Below are 17541 nucleotides of genomic sequence, written 5' to 3'. Positions count from 1 at the left end.
GACATGTGCTGAAGTGACGTGCGAACATTTCCCCCGCTGCAGACGTCGGCGAGGAGGCGGGGAGACCGGTGGGCGCCCAGCAGCCCGCGCTGCCTCGGGACCGGAGCCTGGGCTCGGCCGTGAAGGACTGCCCGTACTGTGGGAAGACCTTCCGCACCTCCCACCACCTAAAGGTGCACCTGAGGATACACACAGGTGAGCGGCCGGCGCGCGTGCGGGGGCTCGGCTCCCAGGGGGCGCCCGCCCGTCCCACTCGCACTCACGGTCTCCGGGCCCGTGTGCGTCCAGCCTGGACCCCAAGACCCTGCGTTGGTCCTTCGCCTCCTGAGAGACACGCAGGTGTGGGGTCCAGGCCGGGGTGGCCCGAGGTTCCAGGACCCTTGGCGGATGGCCCCCATCTGCTGCATCCAGGGGGCGCGTCCACACCCGGTGTAACCAGTCTTCCAGGTGTAGAGTGATGGCGGCCCAGCTGACCTGTGACCGGGGACATCACCCAGCCAGGGCTCCAGGCTGACCCTGGGATGGGCCAGGTGGAGGTCACGGGAGGGCGGGCGGGAGGGCGGCTGGTCCCCCGGTCTCCTCAAAACAGAAATTGACACAATCTCCACCAAACGAGGGGCTGTGGCCGCCGGCCCGGCTCCCGTGTCCTCCCGGCCCTGGCGGCGAGCGCTCCCCTGTGTGACTGCCTGGTCCCTCGGCTGCGGCTTGTTCTGCTCGTCGTTCAGACGTCCCCGAGAGAAAAGGGGTAACTGTCCGACACACAGACGCCTCCGCTGTCTTTGGTTTCTGCTCCCGACACGCTGTCCGTCGGAGCGTGAGCCGCTTCAGAGGCCGGACAAACATGCCGACCGCTTTCAGAAATAATTGCGGCCTACCTCCCAGGGAATCGATACGGCTCGGGGCTGCAAGGGTGCTCACGGCTGCGGGCCTCGTGCACCGCAGCCCGTGGTGACGTCCGAGACACCCCCTGTCTGCACCCTAATTGGCTGCCCCGAACCTCCCCGACCTGGAGAGGAGCCCTGGGCGGGGCTGCCTCCTCCGTCCTCAGCACCAGGGAGCAGGGGGTGCGGGTACTGGCCGTCCTGTCCTGGAGCCTGTCCCCTCTCTCCTGGGGCCATGCGGGATCTGCCAGAACCTCGCCTGGCCTGTGGGGCCCAGCCCAGCGGTCACCAGGGCTCGCTGCCCTCGGCTGTCCCCCACCCTCCTGTGCAGGGGCTGGACGTTCATGCCCACTGCTCACTCCGCCCGGAAACCCCCGCCCCCCGTGGGCAGTGCCGTCTCCTCAGAGAGACGGGGCCTGACCCCCCTCTGCAGGCCCCTCACCCCCTGCTGCATCTCTCTGCGGACGTCGCCCTCTCTGAAATCAGCGCCTCCCGTCAGGGTGTCCGTGGGATGCGAGGCGGTGATGACGTTGGTCTCCACAGTTGTGATTTCTCCGTGCCCGGGGCCTTCCCCTTCCACGCGGTGGATGTACGGGGCTCATGTGTGGGAGGTTGAAGGAGGGGACACTCGTCACCAGTGAGGACATGTGAGCCGCCCTCCACCTCTAGCCCTTCCCGGGGACCCCGCCGTCGCGTTGAAAGGCACCATGGGAGCGTCACCTGGCAGCCAGGTTGCGGGGCCGACTTGGGGCACAGATGGCAGACCCTGCTAGGACCAGGTGACACCCGCCTTCTGCCCCCAGGGCCGAGTGAAGGGACCTGGGCCGCTCCCTCCTCCTCAGGGCAGGCGCAGTGTCCCCTCCTCAGGGTGACGCAGCCCCGACACCGGCTTTCTCCGATCAGGCCCAGGGGCATGTTGCTGCCCCGGTGGGGGCTGGGGCCCCTGGGTCGTGGTGGTGGGTGTGGGGGGTCCACAGCGGCCAGGATGAGGGGGCCATCTACTGGGCGTCCACCACGGGGCTGTGGCAGGAGTGGAGGTCTGCCACGGTGGTGGCCCCGGCTCCCCAGGGACTGTGGGTCAGGGGAGGAAGAGACCGGACCTCCCAGCCAGAGCCCTGCCAACCCCGTGAGCCCCAGCCCCTCCCGCACCATGCGCGGTGCGCACCGGCCGTGAGTGCCCTCCTTGGACTCGCAGCACCCGCGACCAGCTGCCACCTGCCAGGTGCAGGGGAGGGCAAGCCCCCAGGGTGTGTCCCAGCCGTGACGGAGGGTCCCCATCCAGGTTTGCCAAATTGGGTCTCGAGTTCCTTTAACTCTCACATTGTTGCTTTTTCTTTCCTGGGTGGACCCTCGGCTTCTTTTTGGGGGCGACAGGCCAGTCTTCCCACAGCTGGCCCCCCCCTCCCGGTACCCAGCAGGGGGAAAGGAAGTGACTTGGGGCCACAGGTGTGTGGCTGCCCCGGCCTCCTCCTCGGCCAGTTTCCTCACCAGCACCGGGTGGTTGGGGGGAGGCCGAGGCAGGGACCCCCATGGGAACGAAGCCCGTGGGGTGGCAGGCGTTACCCGCACGCCCCTGTCCTCCCCAGGAGCCCCTCTGCGCCCCACTGGGGCAGAAGCGGATGGAAAGGCAGGTGTGCCGGCCCCACCTGGGCGCTGGCCTCACCTTGGCAGTTCCTCTCCCAGGGGAGGGAGGGAGCCGGGCCGCCCTCTCCTGTGTGAGTGCGCAGTGACTCGGTCTTCCAGCCCGGGTCGGTCCCCGCACGAACGGTCGCCATCTCCTCTTCCGAAAGTGTGCCGGCTTCGTGAGGTCCGGCCCCCGGGCGGCTACGAAAAAAGGAAGAAAACAGCCGCTTGCCCGAAAAGGAGACGATGCGGCTTTTCCTTTCCGTTTTGAATTAAAAATTCTGTCGCGTCTACATCCCTGTGATGAACTAAAATCCCCTTCTCTTCCTCCACGGTCCCCCGTCCCTCTCTCGCTGCCTTAATGACATCCCAAACTTTTGTGGAAAATAATTGATCGAATTTAAATTTCCTTAAAAGTTGAAGAGGTAACGTTACAGTATAAATTTCCGACCAAACACTAAGTAGGGAAATATCCATTAGTGAAATTAACTACAGTTTCTAGGTAGCTAACAATGTACGGTATACAGTGGGGCATGGCTAATGAACACTGCAGTGGCCAATATTTCATTATACAAATTAATGCTCACATTTTAATGGGAAAGTCACATAATGAATCTCGGCTTCCGTGACAGCAATTAGAGACACAGATTGTCCCCCTTCTGGACAAGGCCCTGTTTAGCAGCACGCAGCTGGGTGAGGAGTGCTCAGGTTTATAACGTATATATGCTTTGGGGGAATTAGCGTGCGATTTATATTTATGTACTGGCGCTGCCGCTGCGCAGGCCTCACCGTATTTATCTCTCCCGGTGTCGACCGAGTGGGGACAGGGAGGAAGACGGAATGACTCTCAGACGGATGCCGCACACAGGCACGCGTGCGGCGGCGTGACGTGGAGTGGAAAACACTTCCGGAGAGTCAGCGAAACACACCAGGAAACAGAACAGCGCGTCAGGAGCCCGAGACCTCAGGAAGCTTGAGACACGGGTCCGAAGAGACGGCTGCCGACCCGTTGGTGGTTTTCGGGACTCGATGTCAGTGGTGCCACAGGGACCCCCGAACCTGAGGGTTCCTTTGTCTGAGCGCATGTCCAGGGGGGGCTCAGCGCCGGGACCCCTGACAGGTGACTGCAGGTGCCGTGAACGGGTGTGGCCCCGTGCTGCTGTGTCCTCAGAAGCTGCTTTAACTGAACCGCTCCGCCTGTCCTCTCCAGCAAGAGCTCTCTTCCAGTACGGCAGCGTTGCAGCCCACCAGCCCCTCCCTGCAAAGGCTGGGAGAGGTCTGGCCACGCATGCGCTGGCTGTCCTTCCCCGGACGCAGGCTGGCAGGGCCGCCGGGTCCAGGCCCAGGCCCAGGCTGGGGAATGGGGCCTGCGGTCCCCTGGCATCTGGGAAGGTGTTTCGGTGGTGCCGGTATTTCAGAGCAGGAGCTGCACGAAGACATGTAGAGTGTGGCCCTTGCCGGCACATCCGTGGTCCCCATGCCAACTGCTGGCCGGGCCTGAGTGGCGGCTGCTCTGTGGAAGGGGCCGTGGGTCCCTGGCCTGCCGTTTCCTGCGGGCTCTGAAGGCCCCTGAGTGTGAGGCCCCTACAAGAGACCCAGGCAGGGACAGCATCCCAAACATGGTGGGATGATCCCCCGGAAAGCTCGGGGCAGTGCGGGTGGGCCCCCTAGGTCTGGCCTCATTTATGGCCTCGCCGGCCAATCCCTCAAGTAGACAGAGCTGCTGCCAGGGCCTGGGGTCGCCGGTGCCACCAGGCTGCTGGGTGGGGACGGGGTGGCCCACGGGCTTGAGGCTGAGCGGAAGCCTGGGCGTTGGGCCAAAGCCAGTGGCCCGATGGGTGACGCTGGCCGGCGCGGCTCTCAGCACAGGTGGGCCGGGGAGTGTGTGTCCACCAATCGGAAGAGCAGCCTGGACCACGGCTGGGCGCGCCCGCCGGTCCCACCCCCACCCCACGCTGGCGTGCGCTCTCGGGGCAGAAAGTCCGGTGCGTCCAGTGGAAAGGAGACCCTTGGGCCACCCAGACATTCTGCTGGGGGCGTGCCCCCCCCAGGCCAAGGCTTCCTGGGACCCTCAGAGGTGAAGCCAGGAAAAGTCGGGGGGCTTCCTGGCTGGGTGGTGGTTCAAATCCTGAGGGATCATGAAGAAAACGAGGTCGGGGTTTTTGCTAGTTTTTCTGAGCATACACCTGAAAGGGGAGGTCGGCTCCCAGAGCACTGATCTGGGGAGCGGGGTGCTGGGGGCGGCCGGCCTGCTTCCCTGCCCTCGGGACAGCGCCGGGGGCGGGGCCTGCAGGGCCCGTGGGAGGCCCAGGGGGCAGCGGGCTCTCTGGAGCCCTCAGGTCTACCTGCTGCCGCTTAACCCGTGAACCCAGAGCGGGGCCTGGACCCCTGGGCACTCAGATGCTGGTGTGCATGCGTGTACGTGTGTGTGATGTGTGTGCACTCGAGTGTGCACAGGCGTCTCTGGGTTTGGAGCTGGCCTGAGACCTCCCAGAACATGAGCTCCCACTGCCAAGTGGCCGGGGAGGAGGCAGAGGGCCCCGCATGGGCGCCAGGCGCCCGGTCCCCGGAGGAGGTGCCAGTGCCTCCGGGGTGCAGATGTCAGGGGCCCCGCCCCTCCCGGCTGCCTGCAGTCTGCCCCCGAAGGCCCTTCCCCGAGAGCTCTGCAGGCGCTTCTCCCCTCAGGTGCATGGACCCCTCAGGTGCATGGAGGCTTCGTGGGGGCGGGGGGACCCTGGTGCCCGTCTGCATGCCGGGCCAGAGAGCAGAGTCTCTGGAGGTGGACGTGGGATTAGTGTCGGCTGTTTTTAAAACTTCTCAAGCAACCCCACTTCGGTGTTTCAAAGTGTGCTGTTTCTCATCTGCCTCCGAGTTGCCAGGGACGCTGGTGGAATGCCCACTGTGTCCCTCGCCCCAGAACCAGGGCGTCAGGGCGGGACCTCACACACACCCGCAGTCCTAACGCACAGCCGTGCACAGCTGGTTCGAGAACCGCAGCTCCGTGTGCATTTCAGATGCGTGTCCCTTGGAAACCTGCCTGTCCCGCCCTGGGTGCCCCACCCAGTCCTGAGGGCTCCGTCCGCGCCCCCCCCCACAACCCCCCCAGCGAGGGCCTGGGTGCCGTCTGCACACCCCGAGGTGACTGGTGGCTCAGACGCACTTCATCAGCGCAGTTGTGTCTCTGGAACGCAGCCTGCGTCTCTCCCGGTACCTGCATACCTGCAGGCCTCACCGCAGCCTCCCAGTTCCCGTGGACAAACCCCAAGTCCCTCGTCTGGCTCTCCGGTCCCCTGGCCTGCCACCGCTTCCTCGGCCTCAGGGGCCGCCTGTGCTCCAACGGGCCACCGGCTCCAGGCCGCCCCGAGTGCCCATCTACAGCACCTGTCCCACGGAGCGTGTCCTAGTCTCTGGCGAGGTGCCCAGACAGCAGTGGTGACGTGGACGTGGGCCTCCCACGGGGCCTGAGGCCACGGACCTGCGCACCCTGGGACGGCACCCTCCTCTAGGCCCACGGCAGCGGTCCAGCCAGGGCACTGGCCCTGCCCCCGCAGAGGCCTCCCCAGGCCCACAGGCCATCTCCGCGCTGCCCAGGAGCCCGCCGCTGGACGAGGGGTCACAGCACCACACGGGGAGACAGGTGCTCAGCCGGAGTGGCATGCCGTGCCGCTCAGCCCCAGGCTGCCTGCCGGTCCCCCTGGTCACCACGTCCTCCCTCGTCAATGGTGTCCCCCCAACATGCCCACGCCTGGGGCATGGGAGCCCCGGCATCGGCTGTGCCCAGCTGCAGGAAGATGTGACCTGGTCTGGTTTGCAGGGGACGAGGGCAGGGCAGACACACGGAGCTTCCTCAGAGAACTCACTGCAGGCATTGCCAGTGCCCTGTGGGCCGCTGACGGGGACCCTCATGCCTCCTTTCCCCGGGAGAGCTTGTCCGTCCCAACGCCTGGGGCCGACCCGGGTTGCGGACTGGTTCCTGGGGTGGCTCTAAATCCTCTGCCCCGCCCGCCGCAGGCCACGCCGTGTGTGCTGGAGTCTGTTCAGCGCAGGGAAGAACAACAGGAGTGGGTGTCGAATTTAAATAAATATTTAATTCATGAAGATGATCTTATATGTTTTAAAACACTCCTTAAAGCTATTTTTATTCTCTAGAAAGCGCTTATTACAGGTAAATTACGCATTTTACTGCCGGAGCGTTAGCTTTGCCATTAGGACAAATTTAAGGCGATACAAAGACCAGTAGATAATGTTAATTTCAAATACAGAAACTAAATATACTTTTGTGCCTTTTTATTACTCATTTTCTTTTAAGTTTTATTGACTGCCTTTTATCTTAACTATATGTCCTTACATGCTGCAATCATAATGCACCGTAATGGCGTTAATATTTTATAGAATCGGTATTTATAGCTCCGTATTTGGAGACACTGCAGCGGGTCTGCAGACATCTGAGCCCGTCTGGAATGGTACCCTCCAAATAATGATAAATTGCTCGTGCCGTGTGCCATTTGCTAATTATATCCATGATTTACCGCAGAGCAAGGCTTAAATCATTCATTGCAGTCTTGCGTAACAAGGCCATAAAATTTTTAGGTTTAAAAATGGTTTCCATGTGTATAATTTAAACAAATTTGGGGGCTATTGTATACACAGAATATTGCGACCAGCCATTTGTTACATACTTCGTCTTTTTAAACTTCTACTTTTAATGATCGCTGCGGTTGAAATTATTATGCTTAATTTTCATAATCATAGCTTTTAAAACCTATAGTCGTTTTCACATGTTAGATAAAGAAAGAGATAGCTAATTGTGTGTAGATAGTATGTCATTCCTGAATAGTCCCAAATGGTACGAAATCATTAAAAAGGCTTAAGAGTACGAATTATTCTTCTATTAAAGAGCAGTTGTTCTCTGGCTAATTATTAGTTGGAGCTGCTTTCTTTCCAAGAACAAACGCGGCCCCTCCCCCGCCTCGCTCCGCACACCCAAGTGAGATAGATAAGCGCTGTCTGTTCTCTCCCTTCCCCAAACCCCGCAGGTGAGAAGCCCTACAAGTGCCCGCACTGCGACTACGCTGGCACCCAGTCTGCCTCCTTGAAGTACCACCTGGAGCGCCACCACCGGGAGCGGCCGAACGGAGCGGGGCCGCTGCCCAGCCAGGACCACAGGGACGAGCTGCCCAGCAAAGCCTCCCTGTTCGTCAGGCCCGACATCCTGAGGGGCGCCTTCAAGGGCCTCCCCGGAGTGGACTTCAGGGGGGCGCCGACCTCGCAGCCCTGGGTGGCGGGCGTGCTCCCGTCCGGGGACCCCCAGGCCGCCGGCGTGTCTTTGGAGGCCCCTGCAGACGCTCTGAAGGGCGCCGACCTCCCTCCCAAAAGCAGCCACTTCTCCGAAGCGGGAAGAGCCTGCGCAAGCGTCCTGAGCAACGGCGTGAACTTCCAGGGGTCCTTGCAGGCCTTCATGGACAGCTTTGTCCTCAGCTCCCTGAAGAAGGACAAGGGCCCGTCCGGCCTGTCCTCCGCAAAAGCCCACGGGGCGGACGGCGGCGAGGACAAAGGCGGCCGGAAGCCAGCCCCGCGGAAGTCGGAGAAGTCTCAGTACGAGCCCCTGGACCTGTCCGTGCGGCCGGACGCCGCCGCCCTCCCCGGCTCCCAGGTGACCGTGCAGGACAGCGTCGCGTGGCATGGCTGCCTGTTCTGCACCTTCACGACGTCCTCCATGGAGCTCATGGCCCTGCACCTGCAGGCCAACCACCTGGGCAAGGCGAAGCGCAGAGACCACGCGGTGGGGGCGGCCTCCCACTGCACGGAGCACCTGCGGGAGGCCGGCAGGGCGGCCCTGCTGCCCTCGGCGCAGGCAAGCAAGGAGGCGGCACTGGCCAGCTTAATGGGGCCCCTGGACGCCGCATCGGAGAAGGTGGCGCAGGGACCGGTCCGAGAGGCTCCGGGGGAGCAGAAGCCCAGCTCGTGGCCCGGCCACGTGGACCCCACCTTCTGCGGCTTCCCCTCTGACTTCTACAAGCAGTTCGGTGTGTACCCGGGTGCGACGGGCTCAGCAGCCCCCGGCACCTGTCCCAACAAGGGGCCGGACAGCAAGGCCCACGTGGAAGATGACGCCCCGATCCTGATCCCCGACACCACAGACAAGGCTGCCGGGGACGACCTCTCCGACGCGGCCTCCTCGGAGGATGCGGACTCCCCCAAGGGGGAGAACGATGACGATGGCGAGGAGACGGAGACGGAGCCGGAAATGGCGAGGAAGCCGCCCTCCGCCCTCGGCAAGGACAGCGGCGGCGATGGAGGGGAAGGCCTGCTGCCCGCGGGCGCCCCACAGCCCGTGCAGGGACCAGTGCCGGCCCTGCCCCCGGCGTCGGAGAAGCCGTGGCACAGCCCGGGCCTCCTGCCAGCCCAGGACCCCGCGGTGGGCCTGCCCAGGCCGGAGCGGGGGGCCCTGGAGAAGCCGGCGAGCGTGCTGTCCGTGCTGCGGGCCTACAGCGCCGACGGACTGGCCGCCTTCAACGGACTCGCCAGCAGCTCCGCCAGCCCCGGGGGCGTCAAGAGGCCCGACCTGTGCGGTAAGTTGCAGCCTCCTCTTCCTCATTTCCCTGTACCTCGGTGCCAAGAGTGCGTTTAAAAAAAAAAAAAAAAAACGGGCAGACTTACTGGTGAGCAGATTTTGAACTGAGCAGGTCAGGGCCCCAGCGGTGCTTGGTGTACCGGTGCAGATGGCCGCGGGAGTGGGTTCACCGAGAGGGTGAGGCTCTCGCCCTCAAGTTCCAGTGAATGGCTGGAAGGCCCATGCCAGCGTGGAACAGGGTGGCGTCTTGCCGTGGGCTCCCGTGGCTAATCTGCATCCCGAAGGGGAAAGATACGTAAAAATACTAAAGGAAAAACAGACAGGGTAACTTACAAACTCTTCAGTACTTTTAACTTACCCAGAGGTGCCTAACGACATTGCTGACTGCTTTGCTGAGCCGGGTCTGCTGTCCTGCGTCCTTCTCCTGTTGACTCGGGGACCGCTCGCTGTAGCCCTGTGGCCCACCCTGCGCTGGAGGTGGGGCCCCTCTCCCAGACGGGGCAGCACGGGCGGGGTGCTTGGGGTCATCCCTAGACACACCAGCGGCAGCAACTGTGGCTTTGGCCTTCTGTCTTCCTGCTGCCTCCTGTCCGCCCGTCTCTTCCCGTCTGTGGGTCTGTCCCTCTGACCTCGCAGCCCCTGGTTGCCGGGTCGTGACCCTGTGTGTCTCGGGCCCCCGCCTGCCTGCTCGGGTGAGCACGTCTTTCTCTGCTTGAAGGGTGGTCTTACCCCGAGTGGCTCCCAGTCTCAGAAAGTGACAGCCACCCGGTGAGGCCTGGAGTTGGGTCAGATGAATGTAAGGTGGGGGTGGGGAGCGTCAGAGTCCGTCTCCTGGCACTCAGATGGTCTTCTGGAAGCTTCTTTCTGCACAGACGCTCAGCCCCAGATACTCTTGCCAGAGGCCAGCGGTCCCTTTCTCCTTTGACCTGTGCATGGATTTCTGTGACTGGCTTTGCTTGTTGAACAAAGGAAGGAAGGAATGGAGGGGGGGAAGGAGGGAGAGACAGAGAGAGAGAGAGAAGGAGGAGGAAAGGAGGAGGGAGGGAGGGAGGGAGGGAGGGAGGGAAGGAGGAGAAGGAGGGAGGGAGCGGGAGTATTTTTTAACCTCCAAGTGTTGACGTTCTTGTGCACAGTGGGATTCGGGAAGCTGGACTGGGTTCACGACTTAAATTGATACATTTCTTTTTCCCTGTCCTTCCCTAATTCATCGGGAACCGGATCAAGCCGCAAAGATATTTTTTGAATTGTCAAAAATCACTAAATGGATCTCTGACAGCCTGAAAAATATTGACAGCCCTGCCACCCAGCGCCCTGTTCTATTCTTAGCTGCACACAATTCGTTACTTTTGAGGCTGTTCAAAACAATATTTAAAAGAAGCAGAAAAGGGTTTTATGTTAGTCCAATTTTCCCCCTTTCCTTCTGGGGGAGCGGAATTGAACTTTTTTTTAAAATTGTTATTTTAAGCTTGTGATTAGGGTCGGGTTTTTTTTTTTTATTGTCGTTTGGGGATTTTTTAAGTCTGTTTTCAGTTCTTTCAAATATCTACGTAGGACCCTACTTCCTGCCAGAACTCAGTGCATCAGAAAAGATCAAAACCCGGAGTCTCCCTAAGCTCGTTCTCACTGACACGAACTCGTGTTGCCCCTTTTAATTTTCTCATGTCCCATTGGTGTTTGGGTGGGGCAGGCCCAGTGGTGTCCTTGGGCACCAGGGTGGGTGGGAGAGGCAGCTGGGAGCCTGCTGTGCCTTGTGGGCCCCTCCCCCTCTGAGCTGGAGCCCCTGGGTGCTGCCAGCCCTCCTCAAACAGTAGCTCCCAGCCCCCCCGCCCAGCCCCTGCATTTCCGGGTAACCTGCGAAACCTTGGCCCAGTCAGCCTTTCTGCCATTGGGCAGTGCAGCCTGGGAGGGAGCAGGTGGCCCCTCAGGCACCTTGGTGGCCTCCCCAGGTGAGGTCTGGGCTCCACTGCCCTCAGTGCCTGTCCTCGGGGCCAGGTGCCGAGACTGACCCCACACCGTGGGGTCTCAGAGAGCCGGGCTCTCCAGTGCCTTTGGCTTGGTTCTCCCGCACCTGCTCGCCGGGGCTGGGACGCGGCGGCAGCGAGCCTCGCTCTGGCCGCCGCAGGACTTCCTGGGTGGTGGGGCAGAGAGGCTGCCCTCTCGCTCCAGGGTGTTCAGGCCCTGGGCTCCCACGGCTCCCACATTCGGGCCCTGTTTCCTCCCAGGCTGCAGAGATACCTCGGCACCCAGGGCCCCGGCACATGCACCCCTCCCTGGAACTGATGTCTGGACAGAAAACTTACATCTGCTGGGCTCCCCGATGGGCACTGCACGGGGGGTACCCACCCAAGTCCAGCGCCCTGTGTTTCCAGCATCACAAAGGAGCACAAGCGTAGTTGGAAACTGGGATGCCTGTTGGCTCGTCTTTGCAAAGGGAGACCTGGCACCCCTGCACCCCTAAAGCCAGCTTTCTCCTCTTGCCCGCTGCAGAGCCAACGTGGGCAGACCCCCAGAGGGCCGGCTGGCTGGAGCTGGGCTTTGCTCAGGGAGTGGGGCCTTGCAGAAGAAAAGCGTTACTCCAGTATCTCTCAGCTCAGAGAGGCTGCCGTCGGGTTTTGTCTACGAGGCAAACCCAACTCTGCCTTCGATGCCCCTAGAATCAGGCTGGTACGGGGTGCGGGGTGCCCTCCGTTTGGGTCCTTGTGGGGGCACACGTGACGAAAGCTGACTGCACACTGCTCCATCATGGGGACGCCCCACAGAGCCCTGATGGCGGCTCCTTGGACGCCTGCAGGTGACTCAGGGAAGGGGGTCCAGGCCCGGAGTCGGTGGGTGGCGGGTGTCACAGGCTCCCGTGCAGGTGCCTCGCCACGTCTGCCTGCCTGCTTCCCGGCTGTTGAGTCCCCGGTGCTCTGTTCCTGGGTGTCGGGGGCCCGGGGTCTTGGCCAGTGCGCACTGCCTGCCCCAGCTGGCCCCTTGCAGACTCCAGTGCAGGAGAGAGGCCAGCGGCCGTGGGCAGGCGAGGCCTGTGGTGTGTGCGGTGCTGAGAGCATGTGCTGGGTGTCACAGGGTCTCTCCCCGCGGGGACAGAGCCCTCAGATGTGTGACAATTGTCCTGAGGAGGACATCGCGCCCTTTGGGTGGAGCTGGAGGAACACACCTTGTTTCCGGAGAGGGTCAGGCTCCCTGACCTGGTCACGCGACTTCCTGCCCCAGTCAAAGTGCCCGAGGATGGCAGCGACTTCCGGCCTCCAGGCTGCGCCCGCACTCCCAGACCCCCAGGGAGGACTGTGCTGGCCGGGGAACTCGGGAGCGCGTGGTTCTGCTGGCGTGGGTGTGGCCGCAGCTTTGTGATGGGACAGGCCCCGCGTGATGTCCGACTGGGCAGCAAGGCTGACCAGGGCAGCGCTCCCGTCTGTGGACCAGGCGAGGCGGCAGCCGCTCGCCCAGTCTGAGAAAGCTGGTGACGAGCCGGGTCAGCCGGAGGCGTGGAGACGTTGCCTTCAGAGGGCGGAATGTGGTTTCAGGACTGTGCACATGTGACTTCTCCTTAGTAGTTAAGCGAGAGCTCGGTGCTCCCACCGGGTAGAAACAAAGGTCTGCGCGAGATAAAACCGGGTGGAGGCCGGATTTGGCCCGCGGGCCTTGTGTTTGTCACCTGTGCTCTGAAGCTCGCTCTGACGCCACCACCTGTCGGGGTGGCCAGGCGGAACTGGGACACTCTGTCGGCACATCTGTCATGGGCACAAGGACCCTGTGGTCCCAGCCCGAGCCACCCGCCGGGCCCAGGAGAAGGCGAGGGAGAAGGCAGGGCCGTTCACAGCAGCAGCCCCGACACCCCCAGTTTATTACCCTCCGGTTACCAGGAAACTGACCCTCTCCCAGCAGTGAGACAGCGGGCGCCCCTCCCTCCCTCTGACCTCACGTGCGCCCGACTGCAGCGGCCCGGGCGGCCACGCTGGTGTCCCTTAGCCTGTGACTTCTGTCCCCCTCACGCCTCCCTCGCTCTCCGCACAGCCAGTCCGAGAAGAGTCCCGTTGCATCAGCCGCACCGTGGACCACAGGGCTGGCGGCACTTTTCTCAAAAGGGCAGACAGGCGCTCCTGCAGGCTTGTGGCCCAGTGGTCTCTGTCACCGTGCTTGGTGTGGTCGGGCAGCACCAATGCAGCCATCAACCAGGAGCGAGAGACAGGCTGGGTCCCAGTCCAGCCGCAGTTCCCTGGACAGACGGTGGGCAGGGCCGGGCCCAGGGGCAGCGCCTCCTGCTCTGGTGTCGAGAGTGTTGGGTCGCTGTGACCATCCCTTGTCCCCTGAGAAGATGTGCAGAGTGTGTCTCCAGGCCAGTGCAGTGAGGTGGGGGGACCCCGGTCGGCAGCCGTGGGCTCCCTCCAGGGCCCTTTGATGCCAAGGCTGGGGATGCGGTCAGTGTCGTGGAGTGGGCTGGTGGTGAGCCCTGGCAGCCCGGCGCGGCCGTCTCGGCAAGGCCACCTCTGTGCCTGTGTGGCAGGGACGCCAGCCGGGTCCCCACCCCAACATGGCACGGCACGCAGAGGACAAAGGGGGGGCGTCTGCCTTGGCTGTGGGGCAGCATGTGAGGGGGGAGACGGGCCCACGGGCTTGGATCAGTAGCTCTCAGTCGGGCGAGGTTCAGAGTGGAGGTGACCGTCCACACGAGGACGGCACGAGGCAGCCACGCCCCTGTGCTGAGGTCCCCTGACGGCGGCGTCCCTGTGGTGGTAAGATGCCCAGGCCTCACTTCCCCTGCAGCTGCAGGGACCTGCCTTCCCTCCCTGCGCCCGCCAGGCCGGCTCAGCGACAGCCGTCAGTGGGCACCTGGGAAGGCGGCGTGGAGGGCCACTCCGGTGATTTGGCGATGAGGGCACTGTGGGCTTGTCCAGGGCCTGATGCTAGATGCCAGGAGAGGTAGATGCCTGACAGTTGTCTTGCTTGGAAGGACAAGGACCGGGCCCCTAGGTCAGTGCAGATCACCGCCCTGTCCCACCCGCTGTGCCCTGCCGGCCCCCTGGCCCCGGGGGCCCCCACAGAAACTGGCAGTCCCAGGCGGGCCCTGCCTGGCCCTCCTCCGAAGCCCCACGCCGTGTGGAGTGTGGACACGGGCAGCCTCTGCGAGTCTTCCAGCAGTCCCCACCCCCACCCCGTCCGCGCTGGAAATGACACAGGAAAGCCGCCGGGGGATGGCACTTGTCCTGCAGGGAGATAGCACTGGTGCGTTTAACAAACGCCGAGCTCCTCCAGTCGGGACAGACACACAGACGGCACCTGTGAGCCCGCAAGCCCGGCGACTTGAGCCTTGTCGACGTCCCTTCCCTTTTGTTTTGCATTTTTGGCTCCGAAGCTGCCGTCTGAACCGACAGCACCTCTGGGGCGGAGAGGAGCCCACTCTGGTCGTCTGGTCCGCGCTCTTCGGGGACCGTGCCACGCCCACCACCTGGGTCACGCCCGGGACATGCAGAGCTCGGGTTCAGCACCCACACACTCACACACGTGCACACACCGACATGCACATGTACACATGTGCACACCCAACCGACATGTGTGGGCAAAAATATACTCACACTGATACCATGTGCACACGCAGTCGCCCTCTGGCACACACGTACATGTGCACACACACTTTTCCCCCAGGTTGAGATGTAAGATGGGGAGGGAGGAAGAGGGCACTGAGGGGGTCATCAGGATGGACCCCAGGCGCCCGGCCACCCCAAGGGAGGAGGAGCCCCGAGACCGTCGCAGTCACTGGCTGGGCCGGGCGTCCTGAGCTGAGCTCTGCTGTGGCATCTGCTGCCGCCCAGGGCGCGGGGCCCTCTGTGTCGGTGTTCGGGGGTTGTGTGCAAAGCCCAGGGTTCCTGCGATAAGTAGCAATTATCTCCCGCCACTCGGTGCCGGCCGCCAGCCCCCCTCTGCCCGCCAGCCTGCTCCAACCACGCACCGTCCTCGCTGTGGCCAGGGCCGGGTCTGCTCTGCGAGACGCGGCTTTATTGCCATCCCCTCGTCACGCAGTGGGGGTCCGGGGTCAGGGGCGGCCCCGCCTGTGCTCTCAGACCCCCTCCCCCAGGTCTCTGGCTTGTTTAATGAATCTGCACGTTTTCTTGCAGGTAAGTGACCCCCCGCCCTAGTCGGTCTAGCTGGACTTGCCCCTGTGTGTCCCCGCTCCTCGGTCGCGTAAAGTCAAGAGAAGACTGTGCACACCCGTGTGTGTTGAATACATAATCGCTGTTGGCGTCAGTGTGTCTACGCCCGGCACACCGCCGGCAGTGGGGAGGCTAAAACACCGCCGTGGGCCCAGCGTCGCCGTGGGTGCCGAGCTGAGTCACCGGAATGGGAGAGACCCCCCGAGTCGTGCGTCCTCCGTGGCTGGCGCTGGCCGTTGGAAGCCCCCTGCCCGCGGCTGACGGGCCTGCCCTTTGTGAGTGACGCTGTCGAAGAACTCAGACGCCGTCCCTTCCTGTCCCGTGTTTCAGCAGCGAAGTTGCGAGTGTGACGCCGTGTCGGGTGGTCACACGACTGGGACCCGACGGCACCTGGACACCCAGCACTTGCAGACTGTCGTGGGCTTTGCCCCCGAGGGCCGTCCAGTCATTCGAACAGACCGGAGGCGTCCCGGGGCTGAAGGCACGTGAGTCGTGCCCATTGTAGCTTTCCGAACCCGTGTCCAGTGGCCTCTTCCAGTGCGTGCTGTCTGCGGACTCGCCGGTTAGGTCACTAGGAGTGGATTACGAGACGAGACTAAAATGCTTCCGTAACTTATCTTGGTGTCGCTAATAAACACGCTGGCCAACGGCAGTGGCGTCTGAGTGGTGACGTTAATTCGCTCCGAGACACCCCGCACCCCTCCCGTCCTGCTCGCTGGCGGGAATCTCAGGAGGGCCCCCGGGGTGTGCTGGGCAGCTGGCCACGTTTCCACCATCTTGTGGGGGTCCCACAGGTACCAGTTCACCAACTTGCAGACATGAAGGGACCTCTGATTTGGGGTGCGGTGACCTCAGCGGGTGGGGAGAGCCAGGCAACTCGGGTGCACCCCTCCGCTACAAGCGACCTCTGTGGCTGGAGGCCCCGACCGCTCAGGGGCCCCGTGGGCGGGGGAAACGGAGGCACAGGGCGTGCAGTGGGCCCGGGAAGTGGGTGCGGTGCCCACAGAGGTCCTGCCCTGGGGGTCCACCCGGCTGGTGGCAGGACCCACAGTCCCCTGTGGGGAGCTGGGTTCCCTCTGTGGAGGCCGGGGGCCCGGGGCTTTGAGAAGCTACATTTGAAACTTGCAAGGAGGGGCACCGCCCTCCCCTGGGTTCAGACAAGTACCCTCGGGCCCCCTCTGAGCCAAAGCTGCGGCCTGGGGCCACGGGTGGGCAGGAGGCAGGTGTTTGCAGACTTGGCCGGACTTGGCCGCGGCAGGTGTCCTGGGCTCCTCTGTCACAGCCTCTCCACACACCGGGCACTGGCCCTGTCCGCTGGGCGACTTGGGGCTTAGGGTTGAGAGCGGCCTGAGGGCCAGGCCTCAGGGAGAAAGGGGCGTCCTGGTGGGACCAGGTCCTCCGCTTCCTGTGTGGACAGCAGGGAGGCCCCCAGGAGCCCCCAGCCAGGCCTCGCTGCGCTCTCTCCCCTCCCCGACACCCAGGCCCCTGACAGGCCCCCACGCGGTTCTGCTCCGGCTTCCTCCCTGGGGCAACAGCTCCCGCCGAGAGCACAGCCGCAGGAGTCCCAGCCCCTCCCGTCTCTCAGTTCGGGGCACCCCAGCTTCCCCTGCCCCCATCCCCACACTCCGAGCACCGCACCCCTACCCACCGCCCCCGGGGCCTGCTCACCCCTGGGGGTCCTCGGGAGCACGCTGCCCGCTGTGCGGGCGGAGTGGACTCAGGTCTCCGCCATGAGCCGGCCCCCGTCACAGCGTGGACAGGGGTGGCTGCCAGTTCTGTTTCCCGCACCTCCACGTGCCCCTCCATTGTGACCAGCCCCACCTGAGTCGGACTGGATTTGCCCTCTGCCACGCGGCACAGGCTCGTCCTTCCCAGGCGGGTGGCCCCCGGCCCCAGGGGACAAGGGCCCCCTCCCGTCCCAGGGAGCTGGCTGTGCCCAGGGCCACCCGCCTGCGGGAAGGGAAGGGACAGTCTTCAGGTCCGCTTCTTCAGCACACTTGCTAGAAAACAGGTTTGCTGGGAGGACCCTCCGACAGAGTCCAAAGTCCCCAAAGGATCCGAACTTCGGGAGGCGAGTATTGCTTTCCTGTGTATTCACCTTTTCTCGCAGGGATGGTTGAAGGGCGGCGCCATCGCTGCTGCCACCAGCGTGCGCGCGTGCGCTCGCACACACACACGCACACACACACATGCACACCTGCCTGCCAGCGCGTGTCTCGCCGTGAAGGCGGGGGACCGCGCAGCTACTTCGTTTCGAAAACCTGCGCCCGCCCCCGGCCCCGCTGGCTTCCCCAGAGTTTGTCCCCCGCTGGGT

At 63.3% G+C, this 17541-nt stretch overlaps 1 protein-coding gene across 4 annotated transcripts in view; it reads left to right on the top strand.

Moving 5' to 3' along the window:
• The window catches only part of ZNF536 (zinc finger protein 536), a 316452-nt gene that overhangs the window by 210497 nt on the left and 88414 nt on the right, over nt 1-17541 (top strand). For 3 of the 4 annotated variants that reach the window (XM_053672198.1, XM_037142973.2, XM_053672199.1), the window contains exons 5-6: nt 43-195; nt 7541-9076. In XM_053672198.1, the coding sequence (XP_053528173.1) occupies nt 43-195; nt 7541-9076 (1689 nt within the window). Of the gene's footprint in view, nt 1-42; nt 196-7540; nt 9077-15191; nt 15653-17541 lie in introns of those variants that run through there. The other variant, XM_053672200.1, reaches the window with a different exon arrangement.

Source organism: Artibeus jamaicensis, unplaced genomic scaffold (genome assembly GCF_021234435.1).
Source record: "Artibeus jamaicensis isolate MK-2021 breed Jamaican fruit bat unplaced genomic scaffold, CSHL_Jam_final contig_755, whole genome shotgun sequence".
Classification (NCBI taxonomy): domain Eukaryota; kingdom Metazoa; phylum Chordata; class Mammalia; order Chiroptera; family Phyllostomidae; genus Artibeus; species Artibeus jamaicensis.
Note: the sequence above shows the minus strand (reverse complement) of the source record. Positions and strands in the feature narration are given on the sequence as shown.